The sequence below is a fragment of the Saccoglossus kowalevskii genome, chromosome 20 (assembly GCF_978046115.1).
Source record: "Saccoglossus kowalevskii chromosome 20, keSacKowa6.1, whole genome shotgun sequence".
Lineage (NCBI taxonomy): Eukaryota > Metazoa > Hemichordata > Enteropneusta > Harrimaniidae > Saccoglossus > Saccoglossus kowalevskii.
Window position 1 is genome coordinate 7,293,553 of NC_140660.1, and position 26,049 is coordinate 7,319,601.

General features: G+C 37.7%; 1 protein-coding gene and 1 pseudogene across 1 annotated transcript in view; one reads left to right on the top strand and one right to left on the bottom strand.

Moving 5' to 3' along the window:
- The window catches only part of LOC100313635 (histidine decarboxylase), a 38,974-nt gene extending 36,387 nt beyond the window's left edge, over positions 1-2,587 (top strand). The window contains exon 14 of the mRNA NM_001168096.1: positions 402-2,587. Coding sequence (NP_001161568.1) covers positions 402-1,172 — 771 coding nt within the window. The 3' untranslated portion in view covers positions 1,173-2,587. The remainder of the gene's footprint in view (positions 1-401) is intronic.
- Positions 2,588-8,220: 5,633 nt separating this feature from the next.
- LOC100375091 (methanethiol oxidase-like) lies at positions 8,221-20,081 on the bottom strand (annotated as a pseudogene).
- Between the last annotated feature and the right edge of the window lie 5,968 nt (positions 20,082-26,049).

Here is a 26,049-nt window from a genome sequence, read left to right on the forward strand (position 1 = left end):
CAAAGCTCAGTTGCCGGAGACCCATATCAGTTTCGTTTACCGATTTCAAAAATGATAAAAGCACGTGTCTGTTTATAAACTGTACATTCCATGTAACGCTCACAACGTACTGTAAAAGGTTAATTATTCACTGGGTTTTAATTTAGCTTATTTCGCTGACTGGAAAATGCACTAAATTAAAACCTAGTGAATATGTAAATTTGGCATAGAACACATTATCTAAATGATAAAACCGTGAATTTAAAACCAACTGAATATGCCTGAAATGCTAAATGAGTGAAATTTAAACCCAGTGAAAATTAGTCATTTTACAGTATGTACATTACACTCGAAGACAAAAGGTGGATGCGGTGATTTTACTGTGACTTGATTCTAATGTTCTTTTTCACACTTTTCCACAGGGACCCAATGAGTTGAATGAACATCTTCTGAGCGCTCTGAACCATACCGGTAAAATCTACGTCGTACCGGCCTCACTCAAGGGCAAATACGTCATTCGTTTCACTGTGACGTCACGCTCCACCACCGAAGACGATATCCGACTAGACTGGAATCTGATCCGCCAGAAAGCCCGAGACGTGCGAGTGAAGTTTGCCGAATGCGGGATCGGACAGCCAATGGAAAATGGCCATAGTGTTACTCGCAACCAACACGATGACGACGATGACGACGACTGTGGGGAGGGCCACCACGGTGGAATGCCGAACGCGAGTGACGCAACAGTTCGAAAATATGACATCGTCACCAAAAACGATGACGTCAATGTACGGGCTAGTTTCCAGAAAGAGCAAGACGAAAATTCCCCAAGCCTGGATTTTTTCGTCAATAGTGATTATTTTGTTGAGAATGGCGACAAGGGCGAGTTTGGCAGTGTTGTAAAATACCGCAAATGCGACAGAAACGGAAAGGCAATCCGTGACCCGTCCTTAGAATTAGACGACACAGAGGGCGCTACGGGGTGCCTCGGTAAAGGCGCCGACAAACCGGCCTTAGGATACTGCGGGGTTCTGAAAATCTGTCAGCACGTCAACATAATGGAGGAGAAACAGAACGAGAAGTTGGGCGGGGTGTACGTACGCGCAAACTGTTGCGAATGCAACACGAACGTTTTGAGCGGGAAGGAGAAAAAACGGCTCACAAAGGAGGCTTCTCTCAATGGTCAGCGTAAATAAATCGCCTCAGTGATCAGTGTTAATACCCCGTAGAGGGCGGCATATAGCGCTGTGTTCTAGGCGGGGTTATGTTATGCTGTATTTGTCATTCCTTACCGTGGGACGTTTTTTTATTTGCCTGATTCGAAACAGTGTAGACTTGCAGTCACGTGAGGTGGTGTTTAAAACGTCCATTCTTCCACTATCAGTGTCTTAGTAGTCAGGGTGCGTAGAGCGCATGCGTTGACGTCATGCGCAACATAATGCGCAGTGTGAAAACATGCGCCAACTATAATGGGCGACAATATTTATTTTCAAATTGCATTTTGTGTGTAATGTTCACAATGTTTGACATGATATACACATTATCATAGTTCTTTCATTGTCCCAACACAACTGAAATAACTGTGTATCCGAACAAAGATGTTTCGATCTCCCCAGAGTATATGTATTATATTTTTAACCTGTATAAGAAATGTTGTATTTTTGAATTGAGAGTCGTGAAATTCAAATTATGATTTATTTGTCTAGATCGTCCGTTCTGGGTGACGTTTGCAGAAATTACAACGAAAAAATACAACGAAAAATACAACGAAAAAAACCAAAAAAACATGGGTTTAAGAATTCTACGTCGTCGTCGTTCTATCTAGATGTTTTCCCGCCTAAACTGTGGTTGAGTTGTAGTTCGCCACTTTGTTAGTAGCTAATAAATGAGTATATTCACTCGGGCTTCGTAAAAATGTATATATTTGGATAGTTTGTGACAAATTGACCAACATCCCCAGTTGCGGTGGCTGAAAACTATAATTGCCCTGGTTTATGTTGACGTCGCCCAGACCGACAAAATTAGACTGTACAGCAAATATTAGACAATTGCATGTTTGAGGGCGCTGTTGTACCCGGCGCCATGTTTAATCTTGCGTATTTTTATCTGAAAATGTATAAATTATGTAGATATTGTATCTCAATTCCATTTACAAACGAGTTCGTCAGCACTCTACTGCGCATGTCATTATTACAGACTCTCCAATCACGCCGAGTCAGAGTATGACATCATGTAGTAAGAAAATGAAACACGATTGCACAGAGCGCATGCGTTGACGTCATGCGCAACATGATGCGCAGTGTGAAAACATGCGCCACATATTATGCGCAGTGCACATAATAAACGACTCGTATTGTTGAAATAATTTTAGGAAACAGAAAATGAGACAGATATTCTATCCACTCAATGAGGAAGTAAAAAATGAATATTTGAAGAGAAATTTTAATTATATCGAATTCAAGTGTGACTTTTTTGTTTGATTCAGAGTGTTTAAAATGAGACAAATTACCCAATATACCAGAATGAATCATATTTACCGTTTGTTGTGTACAATGCATGCAAAACGGTATATGTGCAATATATAAATAAAGATTATGAAGTGGAAAAGAAATGCTACATAAATGTGTCATTTATTCATAATTCAGTAGCCTAGTGTTTGGTGTTCTGATTGATATGCTGTCCTGCATTGCGACATTGTACAAACATGGTGAGTTTGTATTGAGTCTGTATCTATATTGACTTCGGAGGTTTACCAAACGGTTGTGTATATATTAAATCTAATAGCCACTGGCAAAATATAAATTGATGATATTTCGGATTCTGAACGTTGTAACAAGATATATCTGAGACAAATTCATCAAGTAAAATTGTTAGGCATACCGCCGAAGCTATTTTATTGAGTTTATTGGGCTGTCGAAGAACGGACCTCTTTCACTTCCCAGAATACATTGCGGTTAAAACACTGAAAGTACATGTGCCAACACACACCGCCATTTTGTTGTGAAGCACCACAAGAATTTTACTACGCGTGTCCCTGGCGTGTTTTTGTTATTAGAATATATAACGCACTTGTGACATGGTCGTTGTTGACACGTGACAGGGCCGTTGTTGACACGTGACGGGGCCGTTGTTGACACGTGACAGGGCCGTTGTTGACACGTGACGGGGCCGTGTCTCGTTTGAAAATTTGTTATCGATCGTGATGGCTGATAATCATTTTTATTTTGAACGGAACGCAACCAAATGGGTAAAATGAAAGTTTATAATTTACAAAAGAAAATAATTTTAATGCGGAATAACGGTTACTAAAGTGTTACTCGGTTCTTCATGCTGGCACTGCCAAGATTTGAACGTATCGTTTCAACATGAAAGTGATTTGGAGTTATACAAGTACAAAATGAGCTTCTCACACGTGACAAATTTACACTTCACATGCCTGACAGCTCATAAATTTAATATTCGTGAGATTGCTAAAATTTTAATAATATACATGCCATCTTAGTGTTTAAAGTAGACAATTTCACCTTGACGTTGGCTTTTCCTTTTACAGTCCATCTACTGAATACTCAAAAATGTAATAATAAATTCAGTCTATATTCATGGGTCAGTTTATTTATCCTTCTTTGCATTTTATTTGAGAGTATTCATGTGAGCTACGACAGTTGCTTGAGATCTTCCATAAAATTGTGAACGTGCCTGGCAATGCATTATCTTTAGAACGGCAGAAGATTTAATCTAACTCATTGGTGACGTAAATATAGTAACTGATTCTATGTATTACCTTTAATTATGGGGTGAAAATGAGAACATTTCTTAAACCTTTAAATTTGTGTTTGACCTTACAACAAGAGGAAATATTTTCTGGTATTTTAGTAAATTAAATATGTATTTTTTTTTCTGAAAACACTTTTTTCATTGTCCCTATTTGCATTTTGTTTTCTAGCAAATGTGTTGTTCTTCCAAAATGTTCATACCCACCCAAAATTTCAAATGGTCCGTCCCTGAAAATATATAACAATACTTCGCTATAATTATTATACCTATTATATTTTCGCATATATATATATATATAATCTGACACAGTGGAGAAAAGAAAACACTAAACGAGTCACGTAATCCAAACTAGACCACTCACGATACAAATCCGATAATACAGTTTAAATATGGAAGCTGATTTTGATATCAACTATTCGTGTCACTGCGTTGACACTAATTATACACAAATTCTGAGAACGGATTATACGTCTCCCACAATCAGTACTTCCCGCCAAATTTACTAGCATTTCACGAATTTATCTCCAATCCCTTGTCAATTATGGAGTAGACGTGCATAATTTCTAACATATTTGATTAATTTTGGGAAAGTTTTTCATCTGGGAAGAAAATCTCGTTAAATTCATGCATGCACATGCACAGATTTTAACATATTTGATTAATTTTGGGAAAGTTTTTCATCTGGGAAGAAAATCTCGTTAAATTCATGCATGCACATGCACAGATTTTAACATATTTGATTAATTTTGGGAAAGTTTTTCATCTGGGAAGAAAATCTCGTTAAATTCATGCATGCACATGCACAGATTTTAACATATTTGATTAATTTTGGGAAAGTTTTGCATCTGGGAAGAAAATCTCGTTAAATTCATGCATGCACATGCACATATTTTAACATATTTGATTAATTTTTGAAATATTTTTTATGTAGGAAAAAAATCTCGTCAATTTTGAAGCAGACAGGCATAATTGTTAACATATTCGATTAATTTTGGAAAAGATTTTCATCTTGGGAAAAAATAGCCTGGAGGTATTGTACTCGATATAGTCATGGCAACGCGACAATGGCGGCAATGACTGGAGTCAACATTCTGCCCCTGCAGATTCATCAAAACGATTCACAAGGTCCTTTCAGACAAGGAGATCTTGACCTGGTTTACTAAGAAGATGGCGCTTAACCATAATGAGGGCCCATGTGTCCGCAGGCTATGTTGCTTCCGGCTACAGTGTAGGTGGGTGCCGCCATCTTACAATACACAGTTGAAAGTTCTTCTCTGGTAAACCACAGATTATGCTACCAGACAAGGAAGATTTGTGTCAATTCTTCGAGTTCTCATAATATGATTACAAAAAAATCACGCAGCTTTGGTTGGTTGTTTGCTGTTTCATTACTCTAGTATTTTAAATCGATTGCGTAGCCTACGTCATATAACAATATGGCTGCCATATTTCGACTCATTTAACAGCCTTCTGAATTATCCACAGTTGTCTGTTCCTCCCCTTTCTAAAGTCTGTGGTTTTACGCTTTTAAATTCTAATATTTTAAAAACAAACATATAACAATAAACTAGAAGTGCTTCCGGCTGTATTTGCACAACATATCATCGCGCACCCCACGATCTCCCATTTGTGCATCTCGCAACAGCACCACCAACGGTCAATTTCAAAAAAAATGTTATTCCGCGAGCTCGTATTTCAGAGTTTCTTTATCACACAACAGCGCCACTGACGCCCGATTTTATAAAAATGTCACCCGACGACCTCCCAAGCATAAGAAAATCCATTTGGAAATTTGTCATGCGACAAATAAAAAGACAATGTTTTGGGCGGTACATAGATGAGGTCAAAGGAACCATAATTATACAACATAGCTAAGACGAAATCATTGAAGTGGGAGTGGAGAGGTCACATGGGAAGGATGGCAGGCAAAACAGTGCATGGAATGAACACCACATGTAAGGAAGCGTGGGGGAGGAAGCCCGAAAATGAGATGGAGAGACGAAACAAATGAAAAAGGAGGAGGGTCACGAATTTGATGAGATGAAATGACCATAGATTATCTGAACTGAAAATATCAGTTGCTGAAACATAACATACAGAATTAAAGCATTTTTTTTGAAAGATTCTTATTTAGTATCAATATTTGTTATCCATAATATGGGGCCTAGTTTTGATAACAATAGCCAATGGGATAGTAATCCACTATGGCTTGCATAAATTATAATAATATATTCGTGACACTTGTATAATATATATTATGAGATAATTCGTCGTCAACTTTTGTTGTTTCCAAGTAAAAATAAAAAGATTGTTAGTTTTTGGGTTTGACTTCACTAAATCATTCCTATGGCACTCTACCCAGGGTATGCTGTCGATTTCATTTCCGTTGGCAAACTGATCATGTGCCTATGTTCCCACAAACAACTTTACGGATTGGATACGGCTTTAGCGGCCTCAGTCGTAATGCTAACACACCCCCGCAAGCTCAGGCGCTTCCGCCGTATGACCCCGAAATACGAAATACTAACTTATCTACGTACAATCGCGACTTCTGTGGCAGAGAACTGCTCCGCAATTTTTTTTCTTACTTTTTCAAATTTTACGAATGCTTTATCTTTTTGTTGCATACAACTGTGAATATTTGTAGAAAACGATTTTGACGTTAGGCTCAGCAAGATTTAAGCGAAGTTCTCATCTGATCATTGACGAAAAGATATTTTTTTGTCAAATCCAATTTTTAGTGACAGTACGTTATTTCATAACCATCCATGTACGTAAGATGCTAGCTTATAACTCGGCTGACGTTTGTATACACAACAAACAAACGCACTGGTGAAGTCACGAGAATTGCGGAGCCGCGTTTTTATCGCGAGAAAATGTGTTAGGTTTAATAGACCATACTCATGAATGGCCGTCGGGATCTCGTTAAGAGCGAAGGCCACGTGACTTGTTTACATTCTCTACTGTCATCGCGTCCACAGTTCTACTGACCTATGTAACCAGTATTTTGAAACTGAATTTTGTTAAAACTTCCTAGAAAATGTTTTACATTGTTAAAAGTGTCTGTCTCATTAAGTGCAATCCTTCCCATAATTCACCAGATTCTCTCCCAGGTGCATTTTCTAAGTCACTGTGAGGTGAGAGCTCATGGCATGTCATGGCTTCCTTTACACTAGCATCTTGAATAGGTTTATCTACATAATATACAAATGCTAATATATGCTAATAAGGTATAACGTCTAAGACTATTACCAATGCATTGTATTTGTCAGAAAAATTACCCTTCTATACCTAAAATAATTAAAGCGGGGAGTCATTAGCTGCGCATGCGTCAAATGGCCATAGCGTGTCATTGTTTACAGACAAGCGTTTACCCATGAGCCTTTCCGATTTTAGCGTATGTTGTTATCGTCGCTTGGGACTCAATTCCCGCGCGTGCGCATTAATTAAATTACCTTAATACCATAATGTTACGTAATATACCAATCACTAATGCGAAATTAGGATACATATGCAGGTTGGTGGCACTTTTTTACAAAGCAGTTCTGGATTCGCATGGTTTTATGACAAATAATTAAACAAATTGCTCAAATTAATAAACAATGTGAAAAAAGCATCTCAACACTGTATAATTTGAGTATAAATACAGTTTTTAAAAAAAAATTGATGTAGTCTGAATAGTGTTCCTTTCGTCTGCACATTTTAAAAGGTGTAGTATAACCAATGCTGCTTCCGGTTCAAAACTTCATCTGGTGTCTATTTTAAAGAATTGTTTGGTTCAAAGCTTTGTTCAGTGTTCTTCAAGCCTGTTAAAAAAAAACGTCGCTTGGTGTCCTAGTTTGTTCAAGGCGTTGCATGGTTTTCAAATTTGTTCAAATCTTTGTTTGGTTTTCAAAACTATTCATGCTCATAGTTCATTGTTTAAGTCTGTTCAAAGCTGAAGTTGGTGTTCAAGTCTTTTCAAAACTTTATTCATTCTTTGTGTGGGGTTAAATTATGTTCAACACTTTATTCAGTGTTCAAGTCTGTCATGTCTCCACTCACTAGATGGTAATGATTCCTGGATGGTGTTGAAATCTGAGCTTATCCAAACACTTCATTCAATGAATGTCCACAAGCCTGGCTTTGAATGACTGAATGAACTACTAGTAATACATTGTGCAAAGTGCCCACGAACCTGCATCTTACTTAAAACGGGGGATTCGTCACCTGCGCATGCATCAGATGACCATAACGTGTCATTTGTTTACAAACAAGCATCTACCCATGAACCTTTGCGTTTTTAGCGTGTGTTGTTATCGTCGCTTTGGACTCAATTCCCGCGCGTGCGCAGGTGACGACCCTCTCGCTTTAAACAAAGTTTAAACCTGTTCTCAACGTTACAATTATAATATTTAGTATGAACTGAAGCAAACACGTATTGTTAGTTTCCACATCACGTGACGTGTAGATGCGGACCATTTCCGGTATCTACAGATCTGCTGTATGAGCATACCAGATATCAGAAGTGCAGTCTCCACCTGGATAATGAATTTCGCCAGCCAAAGATGGTCCTTCGGGTTCATTTCCAAAATCTACCAGGAAGTCCTTGTTAAGAGCAAGACCCCCTGATATAGTATTGACATGCACCAGAAGCATTACGCTGCCTCGTCTACAATAAAATAAACAAATTACTCAGTCAAATAAAATATGGTATTTTTTAAATGATACAAATGGTAAGCGCTATCCAAAGACACCACAGAAAGGATTCAGCTTCATGCCTCGATCTGTTACACACTAAACTGTATGATAAGCGGGATGATTTAAATTGAAAAATTCTCATTTCCTCGTATCTTTAAAATAACATTACCTCAGCTCCAGCTTATAGTGTATACGTCATATAACGATTTTCACTAGATGCAAAGCTAGTTAAGCAAGTTTACTCGAGAAATAGGCTGGTTAAGACTTCCAATGAGGTTTTTGGAAGACGGCATTTCTAATTACTCAATATACCACTTATGACTTTTCACAATTACCTGGCATGTATGATATGGAGCCAATCATAATAGGTATGACTAGGCAGCGAGCTATGCTTACTCATTTCGGATACCTCACCGAGACGCCAGTGGTTTACAATGGTCAATTCTCTATTTTGTTCACAGTGATCTATGCCACATGGATCTAACAACCTTCTGTTACTTGGTAAGACATCGGAAACTGTTGCTGTTGTGAAACGTTTACTCATATACTGACAGGATGTGACGTAACTAAAAATGCTATCCCATAATTCATATACTGACAGGATATGATGTAATTCATATACTGACAGGAAATGATGTAAATAAAGTATGCTATGCCATAATTCACATACTGGCAGGATTCGACGTAAATAAAAATGCTATCCCATAATTCATATACTGGCAGGATATGATGTAATTCATATACTGACAGGAAATGATGTAAATAAAGTATGCTATGCCATAATTCACATACTGGCAGGATTCGATGTAAATAAAAATGCTATCCCATAATTCATATACTGACAGAAAATGATGTAAACGGAATATATTATCCCATAATTCATATACTGGCAGGATATGATGTAATTCATATACTGACAGGAAATGATGTAAATAAAGTATGCTATGCCATAATTCACATACTGACAGGATTCGATGTAAATAAAATGCTATCCCTTAATTCATAAACTGACAGGATATGATGTAAATAAAGTATGCTATGCCATAATTCACATACTGGCAGGATTCGATGTAAATAAAATGCTATCCCTTAATTCATAAACTGACAGGATATGATGTAAATAAAGTATGCTATGCCATAATTCACATACTGACAGGATTCGATGTAAATAAAATGCTATCCCTTAATTCATAAACTGACAGGATATGATGTAAATAAAGTATGCTATGCCATAATTCACATACTGACAGGATTCGATGTAAATAAAATGCTATCCCTTAATTCATAAACTGACAGGATATGATGTAAATAAAGTATGCTATGCCATAATTCACATACTGACAGGATTCGATGTAAATAAAATGCTATCCCTTAATTCATAAACCGACAGGAAATGATGTAAACGGAATATATTATCCCATAATTCATATACTGGCAGGATATGATGTAATTCATATACTGACAGGAAATGATGTAAATAAAGTATGCTATGCCATAATTCACATACTGGCAGGATTCGATGTAAATAAAAATGCTATCCCATAATTCATATACTGACAGGATATGATGTAAATGGAATATGCTATCCCATAATTTATATACTGACAGAATATGATGTAAATGCAATATGCTATCCCATAATTTATATACTGACAGAATATGATGTAAATGTAATATGCTATCCCATAATTTATATACTGACAGGAAATGATGTAAATAAAATATGCTATCCCATAATTCATATACTAATATGATATGATGTAAATAAAATATGCTATCCCATAATTCATATACTGACAGGATATGATGTAAATAAAATATGCTATCCCATAATTCATATACTAATATGATATGATGTAAATAAAATATGCTATCCCATAATTCATACACTGACAGGATATGATGTAAATAAAAATGCTATCCCATAATTCACATACTGACAGGATATGATGTAAATAAAAATGCTATCCCATAATTCATATACTGACAGGATATGATGTAAATGGAATATGCTATCCCATAATTCATACACTGACAGGATATGATGTAAATGGAATATGCTATCCCTTAATTCATACACTGACAGGATATGATGTGAATAACAATGCTATCCCATAATCCATATACTGACAGGATTTAGAATGGAACTGTTTGTCCCATCCACTACAGAAACAAGGTGCATGCTTACTTAACCATGTTGGGATAGAACTGTTTGTCCCATGTGCTGTACAACGATGTAGTGACATACAGTCGTTTACCATCCAAACTCAGTTGTATTCTTTGTGGACCTCCTTCAAAACGTTTACCGTTCATGTACAGTGGTTCTGGCTGTGACGTCAACTCTTTGTCTTCAACGACTTTTACACCACTGTCTGTCGTTATACTGCCGCCCAGGAAAATCTGAAGAAACAAATATACCTTTGTTATATTATCGCATGGAAAACAGAATTCCAAAGGGAAGTAATGCATTCATGCAGCTCAATAAAATACGGAGCAGTAACAAAATCAAAAGAGGAATTAAACTCATTGGTGTTGTCATTGTTGTTATATTGGTCTGAAACTTGGAAGATGGAAAAAGGTGACAAAAAAAAACTCAATACTTTTCAAACAAAGTGCTTAAGGAGGATATTGAAGGTAAAATGGCATGACCATGTTAGGAATGAGGAACTATTAACCAGGATTGGAATGGAGAAACTGGGCGCTATAGTAATTAAGAGGAGATAGAAATTTATTGGGAACACCTTAATAAAAGAGGATTCTACAAGTATATGTAACACAGCATTGATATGGTCCCCTGAAAGGAAAAGGATAAAGTAGACCCAAAACAACTTGGCGACACTTGTTGAGAAGGAATGAAACAAGACCGGATGGAAGTCATGGGCATTAGATTATTAGCTGATAGGACAGAATGGAGACGTTCAGTGAAGGCCCTATGTGCCACAATGCATCTGGAGAATAGATAGATAGATATAATCGCTCTGAGCAGGGCTCTTTATGACATGAGTTATTTTTGCAGTGGACATAACCGAGAGTGTAATTAATATGCATCTGTCCAACTAAACGAGGACTGCTGGTATCTGTGATGTCATACTGACGTATATCTCCATGGAGTCAGTTGTTAATATACATATATTTGTCATCCAGTGAAAGCACTATGATGGTGATTAGACCTAGAAAACAAGAACTAATAAGTCAGGTAAATACTATTTCTAAGTTAGAGCAGAATTCACTTTCGTGTACTGAATAAAATGCCGATAATGTGGATATGCAACTTATCAGTAAGTGGCCCCCAAATCTCTAAAACAGGAAAAAAATGTGTACAATACAGACAATACACTCATTCATATTTCAGCAGATATTCGAAGAAATGTTACTTTGAGGGAGAGTTATATCTTGCATTAAGGGTAGTTTTTTTCTTGCATTGGGGGTGGGTCCCATCAATGTAAAAAATGTACGTTGCGAATCTGAGAAAGCTAGGGGTATTGATAATCCGAAAGAGCTAGTAAAACTGCAAATATAGGACAGCTCGGGGCATTGCAAATCCGAAACAGCTAGGGGCACTGCAAATCCGAAACCGCCAGGGGTAAATATGACACAGCTAGGGGGCACTACAGATATGAGACAGCTAGGGGTACTGCAAATCTGAGACACCTAAAGACACTGTAAATCTGAGACAGCTAGGGGGACTGCAAATCTTAGACAGTTAGGGCATTGCAAATCTGAGACAACTAGTGGCACTGCAAATCTAAGACACCTAACGACACTGGAAATCTGAGACACCTAGGTGCACTACAAATACAAGACATCTATAGGTACTGCATATCTGAGACGCCTGAAGACACTGCAAATCTGAGGAAGCTAGCTGCACTACTAATCTGAAAAAGCTAGGGGCGCTGCAGATATCGGACAGATGGGGAAACTGCAAATAGGAGACAACTATGGGGCACTGCAAATCCGAGAAAGCTAGAGAAACTACAAATATGAGAAAGCTAGGGACACTACAAATCATGAGTAATCTATAAGCACTACAAATTTTAGGAAGCTAGGTACGCTCCAAATCTGAGGAAGCTAAGGGTACTACAAATCTGAGGAAGCTAGAGGCATTACAAATTTGAGGAATCTATGTGCTCTCCAAATCGGAGAAAGCTAGGTGCTCTCCAAATCGGAGAAAGCTAGGTGCACTACAATTCTGAGGAAGCTGGGGGTACTAGAAATCTGAGGAAGCTAGGTGAATTACAAATCTGGGTAAAATGAGACACATAGGGACAGCTATGGACACTGCGAACCTGAGATATATACAGGCATTGCAAATCTGTGGCAGCTAGGAGTATTGACACTTTTAGTCAGCTAGAAGTATTGCGAATCTGAATCAGCTAAGGGTAGTGAGAAACTGAGGCAGCTAGGGATAGTACGAATCTGAGTCATCTAGGAGTATTGTTACTCGAGTCAGTTAGCTAGGAGGTTTGCGAACCTGAGGCAGCTGGGAGTATTTCAAATCTGAGTCAGCTAGGGGGTAGAGCAAATCTGAGTCAGCTAGGGGGTAGAGCAATTTTGAGTCATCTAGGTGTGTTGTAAATCTGAGGCAGTTCGAAGGTGGTGCAATTCTGAGTCGGCTTGGAGTACTGCAAATCTCGGGCAGAGGGGGGGGGGCATTGCAAATCCGAGGAAGCCAGAGGAACTGCAAATATGAGAAAGCTAGAGGCATGGTAAATTTGAGGTAGCTAGGAGTAGTACAAATCTGAAGCAGCTAAGGGGTGCAAATTTTGGACAGTTACAAATTTATTTCCATTATCCTGACGACACAATTTGACGACTGTTTTATCTTTTATGTTCAAAATATCATAACTGATTTGTTAATACACACCTGGCATTTCCGGCAAAAACCAGTTCTCCACCTTCTTGGCAGGCACGTCAATCACTTTTTCGGTAGCAACTTTACCATCCTGAAATGAATTCAAAGTAAACATAATTGGGTTTGCGTCCATGAAAAAAACCCGGATGAGATGTTCGTACCTCGCAAATGAAAATGCAGCATTTGTAACTAAATGTTGATACGCCATAGTAGACTGTGAGAGCGTTATGCGTGAGGTTCATAATTACCGCAGTTACCCACATATACGTTGATTACATAAAGATGAGGGCGTTTCAAGCATTATTTAAAGTTCATGAATATACACAATTAAAATATATAATTCAAGTGCTACAGGGCATATCACGTGACCAAATTACGCCAATCACATTCTTGAGTGGTTGGATGATATAATAAGCGTCTCATATAATAATAAGGTTATTACGAGGATACCGGAAAGTATGCACTCAAGACAGTACGCCGTCGCATCGACCTCCGTTGCGCGTCGGTTGATACTGTACTGTATGCGTGCATACTTTCCGGTATCCTCGTAATAACCTTATTGTTATACATCTTTTCCTCCCAATAATACATCATGGGAATGCCGAAATCCACAAATTTTAAAACAGAATCAGCAAACCTCTTTGTGTGGGGTCTAGTCAAACCTTGGTGGCAGCCATGTTTGTTTTTATTATTAGAGGACGCTTACACGCGTAATTATTCCATATTTGGAATTCGCATTCCCTAATATTGTAGGATGAAAATACTCCGTAAAATTCCGCACTATTACGTCACAAATATTATAGTGAATGAATGACACACATTGGAATAGCACCCAGTGGACCTATTCGCAGTAGTGCTTTGTCATTAGAGGGCGTAACATTTTTATATAAAAAATTCATTATATTTTACTAACATCTGTTTTCCAAAAACGTATTACGTTACTGGCAAAAGCGGAGCAGACGAAACCTTCTGTGGCCTTTGGATCATGTAACATTTTAATCTCCATTGTCACAGCACCATCAGACCCAAGGTCAATGTCCTGTATTCGTATATGCGTGGTCCAATCCCATACGTGCAATGACTGACTGTACTCGCCTAACACAAAAAACCGGCAGTAGGTGTTAATAATTAATTAATAAAATTAGTATTATTATTCTCTAATGAAACATTGAGATAGGTATGTTCAATAAAGAACGTAGTAAGTTAATTAAAAAAAAAACGATAATTGGATTGTTTAATTGAAAAAAGTGTAGGTTTGAAAAATCAAACAATTATTAAGTTTGTTTAAAGCGGGGGGGAGCGTCTTAACCTGCGCTACCTGTTAACAACTTTATCATTATATACTTTTTTGAACAGGATTTACAAACAAAGAAATTGTCAGAAAAACTAGCGATTTTGAAGTTCGCAGTAAGTGTTGAATGATCACGAACCTGCATCTGTACTTTTAATGGAGGATCCTATAATGTGAGATAGTTGTGCTCTTTGATATAACATCAAATGGATCCACAGTATTACAATCGATACTATAGAAAACTATATTTAATTACATTATGAAAAGGGAATATATTTTATATTACTGTGAAATACTTTATTTTAACAGGAATTAATTTTCACTGAAAAAATGTTGAGTGTTTTGTATGGAATTTATTTTTACTCCTTGTTGAATGTAATTTATAGGACAAAAAGATATGTTCGCTGGATTTTATTTTCACTGAATATAGCGAAAATTAATTCCAAACAAAAATAAAGTATTTTACAGTATACCAGTGACATATTTGAAATTCCAAGTTATTCATAATTTATTCATAACTAGGAATAGTATCTCAGAACTAGACAAAACTAACATACACACATATATCATCATTTTAAGTGATTCATGACTTTTATCTACTCGGAAATTTGCTAATTTATGCATATCAAGTGTAAAAGCAGAAATACATACACACATACGATGTGATAACACCGTATGTGTGTTTGTATGTATATGTGTGTATTGAATGTATACACGCTTCGACGCTCACAGAATCTTAAAAGAAGTCATTATTAGCGATTCATTGTAAGCTTCAGTCGAAAAAATACTTAGATTTCAGTGGACAACTTAAAAAAAAGATAATGACTTGATGCGCAAAGTCATTGGAATCTCACCTTTTCCAATGTCCTCGAAGTCCAATCCAGTAAGTCAGGCCTTGAGTGCACCCCAACCAATGCTAACCAGTAGATTATGGTATGGTTGGTACCAGAAATCTAAACCGAATGGAGTTTCATCTCCGTTGTTTTGCCAGGTACCATTCACTTTCGGTTTGTTTTCGTCGCCACTAATAATACTAAAACCGCCTGAAAGACATATTCATTATTTCTAGTACAATTTTTCAAATAAAGCACCAACACAATAATAACCATGACACAAGTTTTAACACGTATTTACACTCGAATCCAAGACTCGTGAATCGCGAGATTTGTGATACATGTATGCGAGATTTGTTATTATTCAATAAATATGGTTTTATATTTCTTATACTCTATTGAACTTAAGACCCACATTACCTTTTCCGCCGCCTTTCCCGCCTCCTAGACCGGTTATCATGATATCTCCGTTACCAAGGCAATGAGAGGAATGGGGATTACTCAAACCTGTTTTCGCAAACACAACATCTGGTTCGACAACCTGAAAAAAATGAAAGATTGAAATCATACACTGTTATATCAATGACGTGATCCTGTACTTTATCACAATAAATATTAAATTGGTTTGTTGATGACTGCTTGTGTATCGGGAATTATTGACTGCATTGACCTAAGTTTGTAGTTTTCTGTGTGATATTTGATGACTCTTGGCAGACTGAAAAATATTTCGTCTAGCGTGGAGTAAGATATTTAGTTATTCAATTTACAAGGTTAAAAAATACTTGTAGCAGCTGATGTTATAAAAGTCATGTATGTGGAATTTAAAATTTAAAAACAATGTAATAACAATAAATAAATAAATAAATAAATAAATAAATAAATAAATAAATAAATAAATAAATAAATAAATAAATAAATAAATAAATAAATAAATACATTTCAAGTTTTACAATGTACGAAACGAAGGTGCACTGTAATTTCAATATTGTACGCAATATGTAGTTTAATTTACGACGATAATAGCACGCCCTCTATCGCCCGCTATCAACGCTAAAACGCCCTCAGTTGTACATTTGCAGCAATTGGTGTTCCTGTGCAAGCAAGACTCCTGTATTTCTTCGTCGTCGTGTTGCGGAAGCCATTGACTGTCATTCATTTCTGCATCCTGGAACTGTGAGTTATCACAAATGTACACTTCCCTAAGCAATCCCCTATTTTAGTGAATTTATTCATTGTATTTTTCAGTGCTTTATTTCTTGTAATTATTTTGAGAGGTATTAAATCCAGGAGCTTTAACTCGATATTTTGATGTGTGTGTATTTCATTTCCAGTACAATTGTCTTGTCTATCCCATTCCAGCAGTGAAAGAACCCCTTGTCCAGCGTGAGTTCTGTGGGTGGCCCTCTCAATTGCAATACGCAAGCCTTACACTGTGATAGTGTTGAAGCAAGAACTTGAATTGAATGGAATTCTTGTTCAATCCCGGACAGCAAAATTTAAATTATCCCCCACTCAACAGCAGTCACATAGTCACGTGACCTTACTTTTGCAATGGATGGACTCCTTGGTTTGGTTTCCATGTCAACCAAATATACTCGACCCGAACACAGAGCTGGCATCACCAAACGGTTTCGTTTTCTGCAGCAGTTGTCATAGCAACTACTGCATGCATTCCAGCCTGTACGATGCAGCTCATCTCCAACAAAATGCATGGGTAAGCGATGGATGACCTGGTATATTGTGAGTAATGATATTAGTCACGTGATAGATGTATGTGATGTGCGATATTCAAAATAGAAAACTTTCGGTGTCGTACACTAAAACACATTCAGGAGCCAATGACCGTGACTGTGAAACTATTTCATTCACTGTGGAGAGTTATGTGCTTTACAGTTGCTGCAAATCTACTGGTATTGGCAGCGCTACAAAATAATAACAATAAAAAACGACCCGCCAACTCATGATAATTGGAAGATCACTTTGTGCGACATATATGTTCGAGGCGAGATTTTAGTCGACGACATTACCTTGCGTAAGAGCGGTTTTTGTAGTAGATTGACTTCTATTTGACAAATAAGAATATTTTGTGATGCGATTTGTTTATTTGTGCATTGTGAACCTTGTCTAGCTATAAGTGTGAATATATCCGTAAACTGAATATTCAATATAAAATTAAATTCAGATATGAGAATCGATGTTGTTGCCAATCTACGTCTATAGAGGGCGCGCAACTTGTGTTTCTGACGAACTTTCAACTAGTATTTCTTACATACCTTGCTGTAGCTGCTTGACCTGAGGTCAACATCAACAGTTGCTAGGTAGTCTGGTTTCTTCGTGTCGGTATTGTTGTAGACGCACACCACGTAAGCAATCTCTTCTCTGATGCCCGAATTAAACGCCGCCAACGGTGTGGCATATCCGGGTTCACGTCCTGGTATATTAGCAGCTGAAATGCATAGAAAGGAGAGCTAGCTCGCCCTCAACGATTCATTAAGGGTTTAACACAATCAATTTATTCCAGCTAAGAACAAGCTTCATACATTTATTTGCTGGCAAATTTTGTTTTATTCGTATGTAGCTGATATTTCACAATCATTAGTTTAGAACAAGCCATGCATGGAACATTCCCCGTTAGTTATCGAATTTAAGATATTACATTATGTATGTACAAAGTTTGAACAAAATACATCAATATATGTTCGATATTTTATGATTTTTCAGCACAAAAATGTCCGCCATTTGCCTAATTTGAATCAGAGCGTGAAACAAATCGATGAGCATATGCATAATATTTTGCATGGGGTACGTGTAAACTTTGAATGTAATTGGAAAATGCATATCTAAGATATACTAGTAGGTCCGGTCGCGCGCACGCACGTACGGAAATACGGACACATGGATACATGGACGCACATAAGTCAATCCATAAATCCCCGTTTTCTGATAAGAAAATGTGTTACCTTGCTGTCCAATTGAATTCTTTATTTGTATGAAGTTGATATTTTACAGAAGTTAGTTTAAAACATACAGTATAACGAAGCTTAATAATTTATTATAGAATTCAGATATGTTAATATTGTACTTTCCATTAAGATTCTAAGATTTATTGATAGTTCAATTACTTTTTTTAGTACATTTTTTTTTCAAAATATTTATGATCTCGTTTGATTATTGTTAACATATTACTGCCGATACAACACGGTTTTACAACGATACAACACTGTTGAATGACAGTCGTTGTCACAAAATCGGATAAAATGTACCTATAATAATATTTTCGTCAAGAATACAAATCTGAAATATACTTACAAAGATTACTTACTATAAAAATATATGTTTTTTTACAAAAAAAATCACAGAGAGTTCATGCAGTGACACGAACTCAACATAAAAGCCTTACATTGTATTTTTAATAAAGGCTAAATTTGAACAAAATTATTTTGGTTGTATTTATAATTATTTTTTCTTCATCTTATGGGGTCTTTTTGAAAACTGTAACACTTTCAATCAAATAGATATATTTAGACTGTACCTGGAACATTTCCTGTTGCATGGTATGTCCATGGCAACTGCTACCACGACCATAGTAACCATCCATAGATATGTGGCTTTTAAAATCACCAAATTACGTATAAACATGTAATGAATTGAAGATTAATTGTTTTGCATTTTCACACCAACATACAGTAATAATTATTGACATTAATTATTATAACTAATTTTATAAGAAATAATATATGACTAAAATGAGAGTGAGATCACGTGACTAGTGACGGAGTTTGTGTGGGTGATTCTGTTGTGAGAAGTCATTGTATTAAAATTAGTGCTACCTATCCCTTGTTTGATGAGATTGTCTGATCTCGTCACTGTTATCCGTACGCAACCACCCATACTACAACTTGACTGTTCACACAATTTCTCTCAACAGAGAATTATATTCATTGAAGCGTCAAGGGATGGGGAGCGACTCGACTCTGAGCTCGATATATGCAGAGGCATGTCATTCGATGTACTGGTATCATTTATCATCAGTGGTAGGAAAAAGTTGAAACATTAAACACATAATAAATTGTCATGCTCTTAAAATCTTAAAATACGTATACTATACTCGTTAAATCAATAATCTATTTTCTATGCAATATGTGCCCAACTCTTATTAGACAGGTTACTGTAATTCAAAATACATAAAACCTGTACTTCATTGAAAGCACTTATAATCAGTATTCAAAGATGCCGGGTTAGCTTAGATATTTACTTAAAGTTAGTTAAAGGAGGCACTGCATGCTGAGATAACACATGCCATTAATTGAGATTGAGACAAGATGTGTAGGAATTTCACGTGGAAATGATATTTTTTTTTTGGTGATATTGCATATTCCAGTAATTAGTACTGTTTAAGGGAAGATATCTCTCGCTCCTCGGTGTTGTAAGAGTTGGTAATATCTACATCCAGTCGTCGCCAGCTTCCCATTTTTCATGTTACTTCAAAGCTAAAAACATATTTTCTATCTAACAATTTTAGAAGACGGAAAATGATAACAAACTTTCATCTATTGTATTGTTCGCACGCTGTACAGCAAAACATGAAAAAAGCACTAGTAGATTTTACAGTTACAGATGAATGAACCATGTTATAACAAAGAAGTGAAAGTCTTGTAAATGAGGACTTACCCATATTAAACCGATCTCTCAATAATTGTGCTATGTGCTGTAAACTGAACTGAAGAGCAGTATCCTATCCGGTGTGACATTACAGCTACTGTGTATTACCTATGGCAATGGTTACTGTATACTGGTAGCATTTAACAATGCAGTTTTAAAATAGACATAGACACACCCTAGAATATGTAAAACATTCCTGTCCAATGTCGTTAACGGGTTAAGAAAATGGTGGAACTTTGTGGTAAGAACGACTTATACAAAAATGATTCAGGCAGACATTCGGAATCGGAGTTCGAATGAGAGAGTGCGTTTTGTGATATTGTGGAACTAGTTAACTGAGACGTATTTGAGAATTTGTGATATTCGAATATATATATATGCAAGTAGTCAGTTTTGTATGAGGAAAGTAAACTTGACTTTGCAACATGGCTAATATTCTGAAGTTAGCCCTCGACCGATGGTATACGAGTGGGCAACATTCAGTCACAAGCTTCATACTCACACACGGTTTTTGTTATAGCTAAACGAGTAATCAATCAATTATTTGCACGACCACTGTAACTTGATCATCCTGTTCTAGTACTCTATAAATAGACGCATCGCGAATACCCTGGAGTGTGTTTGCATAGCCACATCGGGCCTCGCGGGGCGTGTCGAGCCTACTGCTATGTGACGTCATGAACTAGGGCATCCCGGGTAAGGTTTTACAGCCCCTGCTCACAGCGCCGGGCCGTTTGGTAAAAAAGATAGCGAACGACGAAATCATTAGGTAAAACGGTGCTAAAACGGTGCTTGGTGTGATTTTAAAATAAATTTAACACAAGTTTCGTTTGCAACAGAAACGAACCAATACGATCACATAATACTACTTCCTTACATTCTAGAAGAAAACTGTCGTTGCCACGGGTCACTACTGTCACTATGCTCGCAATAGCAGCGCAATGTATTGGAAATTGATGTTTGGCAGCGTGTGGAGGACAGCATGAGATAATGAGCTTGACTCTGAGCTCGATGCAAGCATAAGTGGTATGGTCCAGTATACCGGTTACTTCCTCCTGTTACCATTGAAGGGCGGTAGTTGTCGCGCCGCGTGCTGTTCGATATGGGACTCATAGCAACGTATACAACGTGTGTAAAATACATTGTTTGTTTACATGAAATTCGAACACGCGTTGCGCGACGACCACCGCCCTTTAACCAAACGTTTTAAAATATACATCAACATAGAAGGTTTACAGAGTGTCGCATACGACTTGTTTACCACTTCCGTGTGACTGAGAATGTTCTAGAACCGTACTGTGTCTGGGTGGAATTTTTAGAAACTGGTTGAATAGGTAATAGAACACTGTAGGAGGCAAAAGAAGGTAATGGAACATTCTAGAAATTTGTAGTAAGTTCCAGACTCATTATGTATGCTGATGTAATGGTCTATTTATAGACAGTGTGGGTATATATATATATATATATATATATACATCAACATAGAAGGTTTACAGAGTGTCGCATACGACTTGTTTACCACTTCCGTGTGACTGAGAATGTTCTAGAACCGTACTGTGTCTGGGTGGAATTTTTAGAAACTGGTTGAATAGGTAATAGAACACTGTAGGAGGCAAAAGAAGGTAATGGAACATTCTAGAAATTTGTAGTAAGTTCCAGACTCATTATGTATGGTGATGTAATGGTCTATTTATAGACAGTGTGGGTATATATAGGGGAGTTGTTCAGCACTGAGATCAGATCGGAGATCTCGTTGAATTGTATTGGAGTTTAAGTATCTAGTTATTGGAGTAGTGGAGTTTTGCCGCGTTATTGTACTTGATGTTTGCAGAGTATAATAATACCAGTACCAGTTGAAACCTCATCTGTTGGCTCCGTATTCGTATTTTATCATCGCCGCCAGGGAAGTCTTTTTCTTACTGTTGCCATTTTGGTATTTGAACCATCACACCTGTACTATACCAATTACGGTAATATTACGTTGCGTGTGACATCTGGGGGCTCGTCCGGGAACAGTGAAGACATATATAAGACAACATGGCCAGCGAGATAAAATATATGTCGAAACAAGAGTTGATGGAATGAGCGGATGAACTGGGAATAACTGGAGAAGACAAAAGGAAATTTATTTTGGAGCAACTGAGTTCTCAGCGGGCTGACAGACAAGCCGCGAGGGAAGAGAGAAGGGCAAAAATGGAAATAGAAGCAGAGGTGAGGAAAATGGAGACTGAGGAAAGAAAGGAAAAGTTACGGCTGGAAGTGGAAAGGGAGATTGAGGAAAGAAAGGAAAAGTTACGGCTGGAAGCGGAAGCAGGCGAAAGAGAGAAATTGCGAATGGAAGCAGAACAGCGAGAAAAGGAAAGAGAATTTGAGTTGAGGAAATTAGAGCTGCAAGCAGCAGTGCCAGGGCTCCAACAGGCTGATTTTGGCGGTCAACGAAATGTGGTCAGTGATGCACAGTCACCAAAGTTGCCTGCATTTGTTGATGGTAAGGATGAACTTGATAGTTATTTATTGCGGTTTGAGAGGTTTGCAACAAATGCGAGTTGGCATAGAAATGGATGGGCCACAAAATTGAGTGCGCTGTTGACTGGCAGAGCACTGGAAGTATATTCCAGGATGTCCGACACTGATGCAGTTGACTATGATCGTGTGAAGGTGGCGCTGTTGACAAGATACGATTTCACAGAGGATGGGTACAGGAAGCGATTCCGTGAAATTAAACCTGAAAGTTCCGAGAGTCCTGACCAGTTAATTGTGCGGCTTAAGAATTATTTTGTTAAATGGGTTGAGTTGTCAGGCACTGCAGCAACATATGATGGTGTTACCGACTTGATGGTAAAGGAGCAGTTTATTGGTGCCTGTACAAAAGATCTTGCAGTTTATCTTAAAGAAAGAGCACCCAAAGATTTAGATAAGTTGGCAGTAATAGCAAAGCAGTACCTAGTGGCACATGGTCGACAGTTATCCACAAAGGACCAGGTGAGGCGTAACGATAATAAGACTGCCATTAGAAATACTGATGTGGGACAGAGTAGTAGTATCCGGTGTTATGTATGTCAGGATGTTGGTCATTGAGCAGCACAATGTCCATCCCGCGTTACTGATGTCAACAATGACAAAGGTGAACAGTGCCTTCAGTGTGGTGCCGTAGGACATGTGGCTAAGTTCTGCCGTAGTGGACAACACAAGGGTCAAGAAAGAAAGAGTGTCAAACCCAGCACTACTACTGGTGCAGCTGCAGTGGTTAAAGAGGAGTCTAATATCAGTGCTAGCTGTGCTGTTCAAATTACCAGTGATGTGCCTAAAATGATTGAGAAGGACCATTTGTTGTTAGCATCGGGGGAGCAGTTAAAGGTTGTGAATGGTGCATGTATGGAACGGAGTGGCGTTGTGGAGGACAGGACTTTGCTTGTGGGTCAAGGGAAGGTTGGTGACACAGTTGTGACCATGTTGAGAGACACTGGGTGTAATGGCATTATAGTCAAGAAGAGCTTAGTACCAGATGACCAGTATACAAAAAAGATGGGTCATATATTGATGGTTGATCGTACTGTAAGAAGGGTTCCAGTGGCCATGGTGGAAATTGATACGCCATATTTGAGAGGCACGGTTGAAGCATTATGTGTGCAGGACCCAATCTATGATTTAATTGTTGGGAATGTGCCCGGAGCAAGACCACCAGATGACCCGGATCCAGTGTGGAATGTGAGTGGAGCAGTAACAACCAGAGCGCAAGCGAAGAAATCTGGTAAGGTGAAGCCGCTCAAAGTGTGTGATGTAAAGACTGGAGCACATGTAACAAAAAACAAATTAATCGAGATGCAGCAAGCAGACACATCATTGGAGAAATATTATAATAAGAGAGAACCAGAAGTGAGAGGGCACCATACAACCGAGTTCCAGGTATATGGAGGCTTGCTTTATCGTGTGTATCGGGATCGTTCAGTTTCAGGAGGCAAGACAAGTGGTTGTGCCGAAACTGTTGAGGACTCGTGTTATGGAGATTGCCCATGATTCAATATTTGGTGGACACATGGGGATAAAGAAGACAGAAGACCGGGTTGTGACTAGCTTTTATTGGCCTGGGCTACATCAAGATGTTACCAGTTTTTGTAGATCGCGTGATGTGTGCCAGAAGACTGTTTCAAAGGGATCAGTTGTGAAGGCCCTGTTAGGTAAGATGCCTTTAATTGATATGCCATTCAAGCGTGTGGCTATAGATTTGGTTGGACCAATTACACCAGCCAGTGACGGGGGTCATCGATACATCTTAACTATGGTGGACTATGCTACACGGTATCCAGAGGCCGTTCCACTTAAAAATATAGATACGGAGACTGTAGCCGAGGCGTTGATTGACTTTTATAGCCGATTGGGGGTTCCAGAAAAAGTACTAAGTGACATGGGGACACTTAGAATGTGTCAGAATGCATGCAAGAAGTATCAAGATTGCTCAGCATTAAGAGACTGACGTCTACGCCCTATCACCCCATTTGTAATGGACTGGTGGAAAAGTTTAATGGTACTTTGAAGAAGATGTTAGAGGCCCAATGAAGATCCTTAAACAGTTATGGACCGAAGAGAGCGATACTCCTGAGATAGTTAATAGTTACCAGTATGTGTTTGAGTTGAGAGATTGGTTAGAACAGACTTTAGAGATTGCTCGAGAGGAATTACAAAAGGCACAGAACCGATACAAGTGTTACTATGATCGTAAAACGAAGAAGCGAGTGCTTAAGGAAGGAGATAAGGTGTTAATTTTGCTGCCAACTGACAACAACAAGCTATTGATGCAGTGGAAGGGTCCTTATGTGGTGGAGCAGGTAATAGGCGAAAACGATTATCGAGTGAGTTGACAAAGTGAAGACGTATCATGTAAATATGTTAAAGTTGTATGTTGAGCGGGAGACGTCATCTACCTGACTACCTGAACTTTTGAACAGTATAGTAGAATGTTATTCGTTTATGATTATATTTCATATTTTATTATATTCTACTGTATGTGATTTTCGAATTTATGTACTCAGAGCTTTATTCAGTTCGATTTGATATATTGTATTGTTGTTTTATTTGAAATTGTTATCGTATTCGTATTATTGACGTCGTTGCTAGTCATGTAATATTATATGTTATAATATTCTTGAGAGGGGAGGCATGTCGCATACGACTTGTTTACCACCTCCGTGTGACTGAGAATGTTCTAGAACCGTACTGTGTCTGGGTGGAATTTTTAGAAACTGGTTGAATAGGTAATGGAACACTGTAGGAGGCAATAGACGGTAATGGAACATTCTAGAAATTTATAGTAAGTTCCAGACTCATTATGTATGCTGATGTAATGGTCTATTTATAGACAATGTGGGTATATATAGGGGCGTTGTTCAGCACTGAGATTAGATCGGAGATGTCGTTGAATTGTATTGGAGTTTAAGTATCTAGTTATTGGAGTAGTGGAGTTTTACCGCGTTATTGTACTTGATGTTTGCAGAGTATAATAATAATACCAGTACCAGTTGAAACCTCATCTGTTGGCTCCGTATTCGTATTTTATCATCGCCGCCAGGGAAGTCTTTCTGTTACTGTTGCCATTTTGGTATTTGAACCATCACACCTGTACTATACCAATTACGGTAATATTACGTTGCGTGTGACACAGAGTTTCTGGCTGCCTCAGATGATTTGTATGCATGTTTATAGTATTCGTTCCTCTTCAGTGTGGTGTTTTGTGTTAATACGTTGATCCCAGAAAAACCCAGGACTGTATGTGAGTGTGTTTAATTGAATCGAATTGACTAATCGAGTTATCGAATACAAGTAAATAATACTATAATATGCAGGGGTGACATTTTTACAAATACTTTTTTTAATTTTGGACAAATTTAACATTGTGTGTGACACAATGATAAAAATAGTTATTTAATCATTTACAAAACTTCTAGACTCTTTTCTCAATTTCTGACAACAGATTCTATGATGTC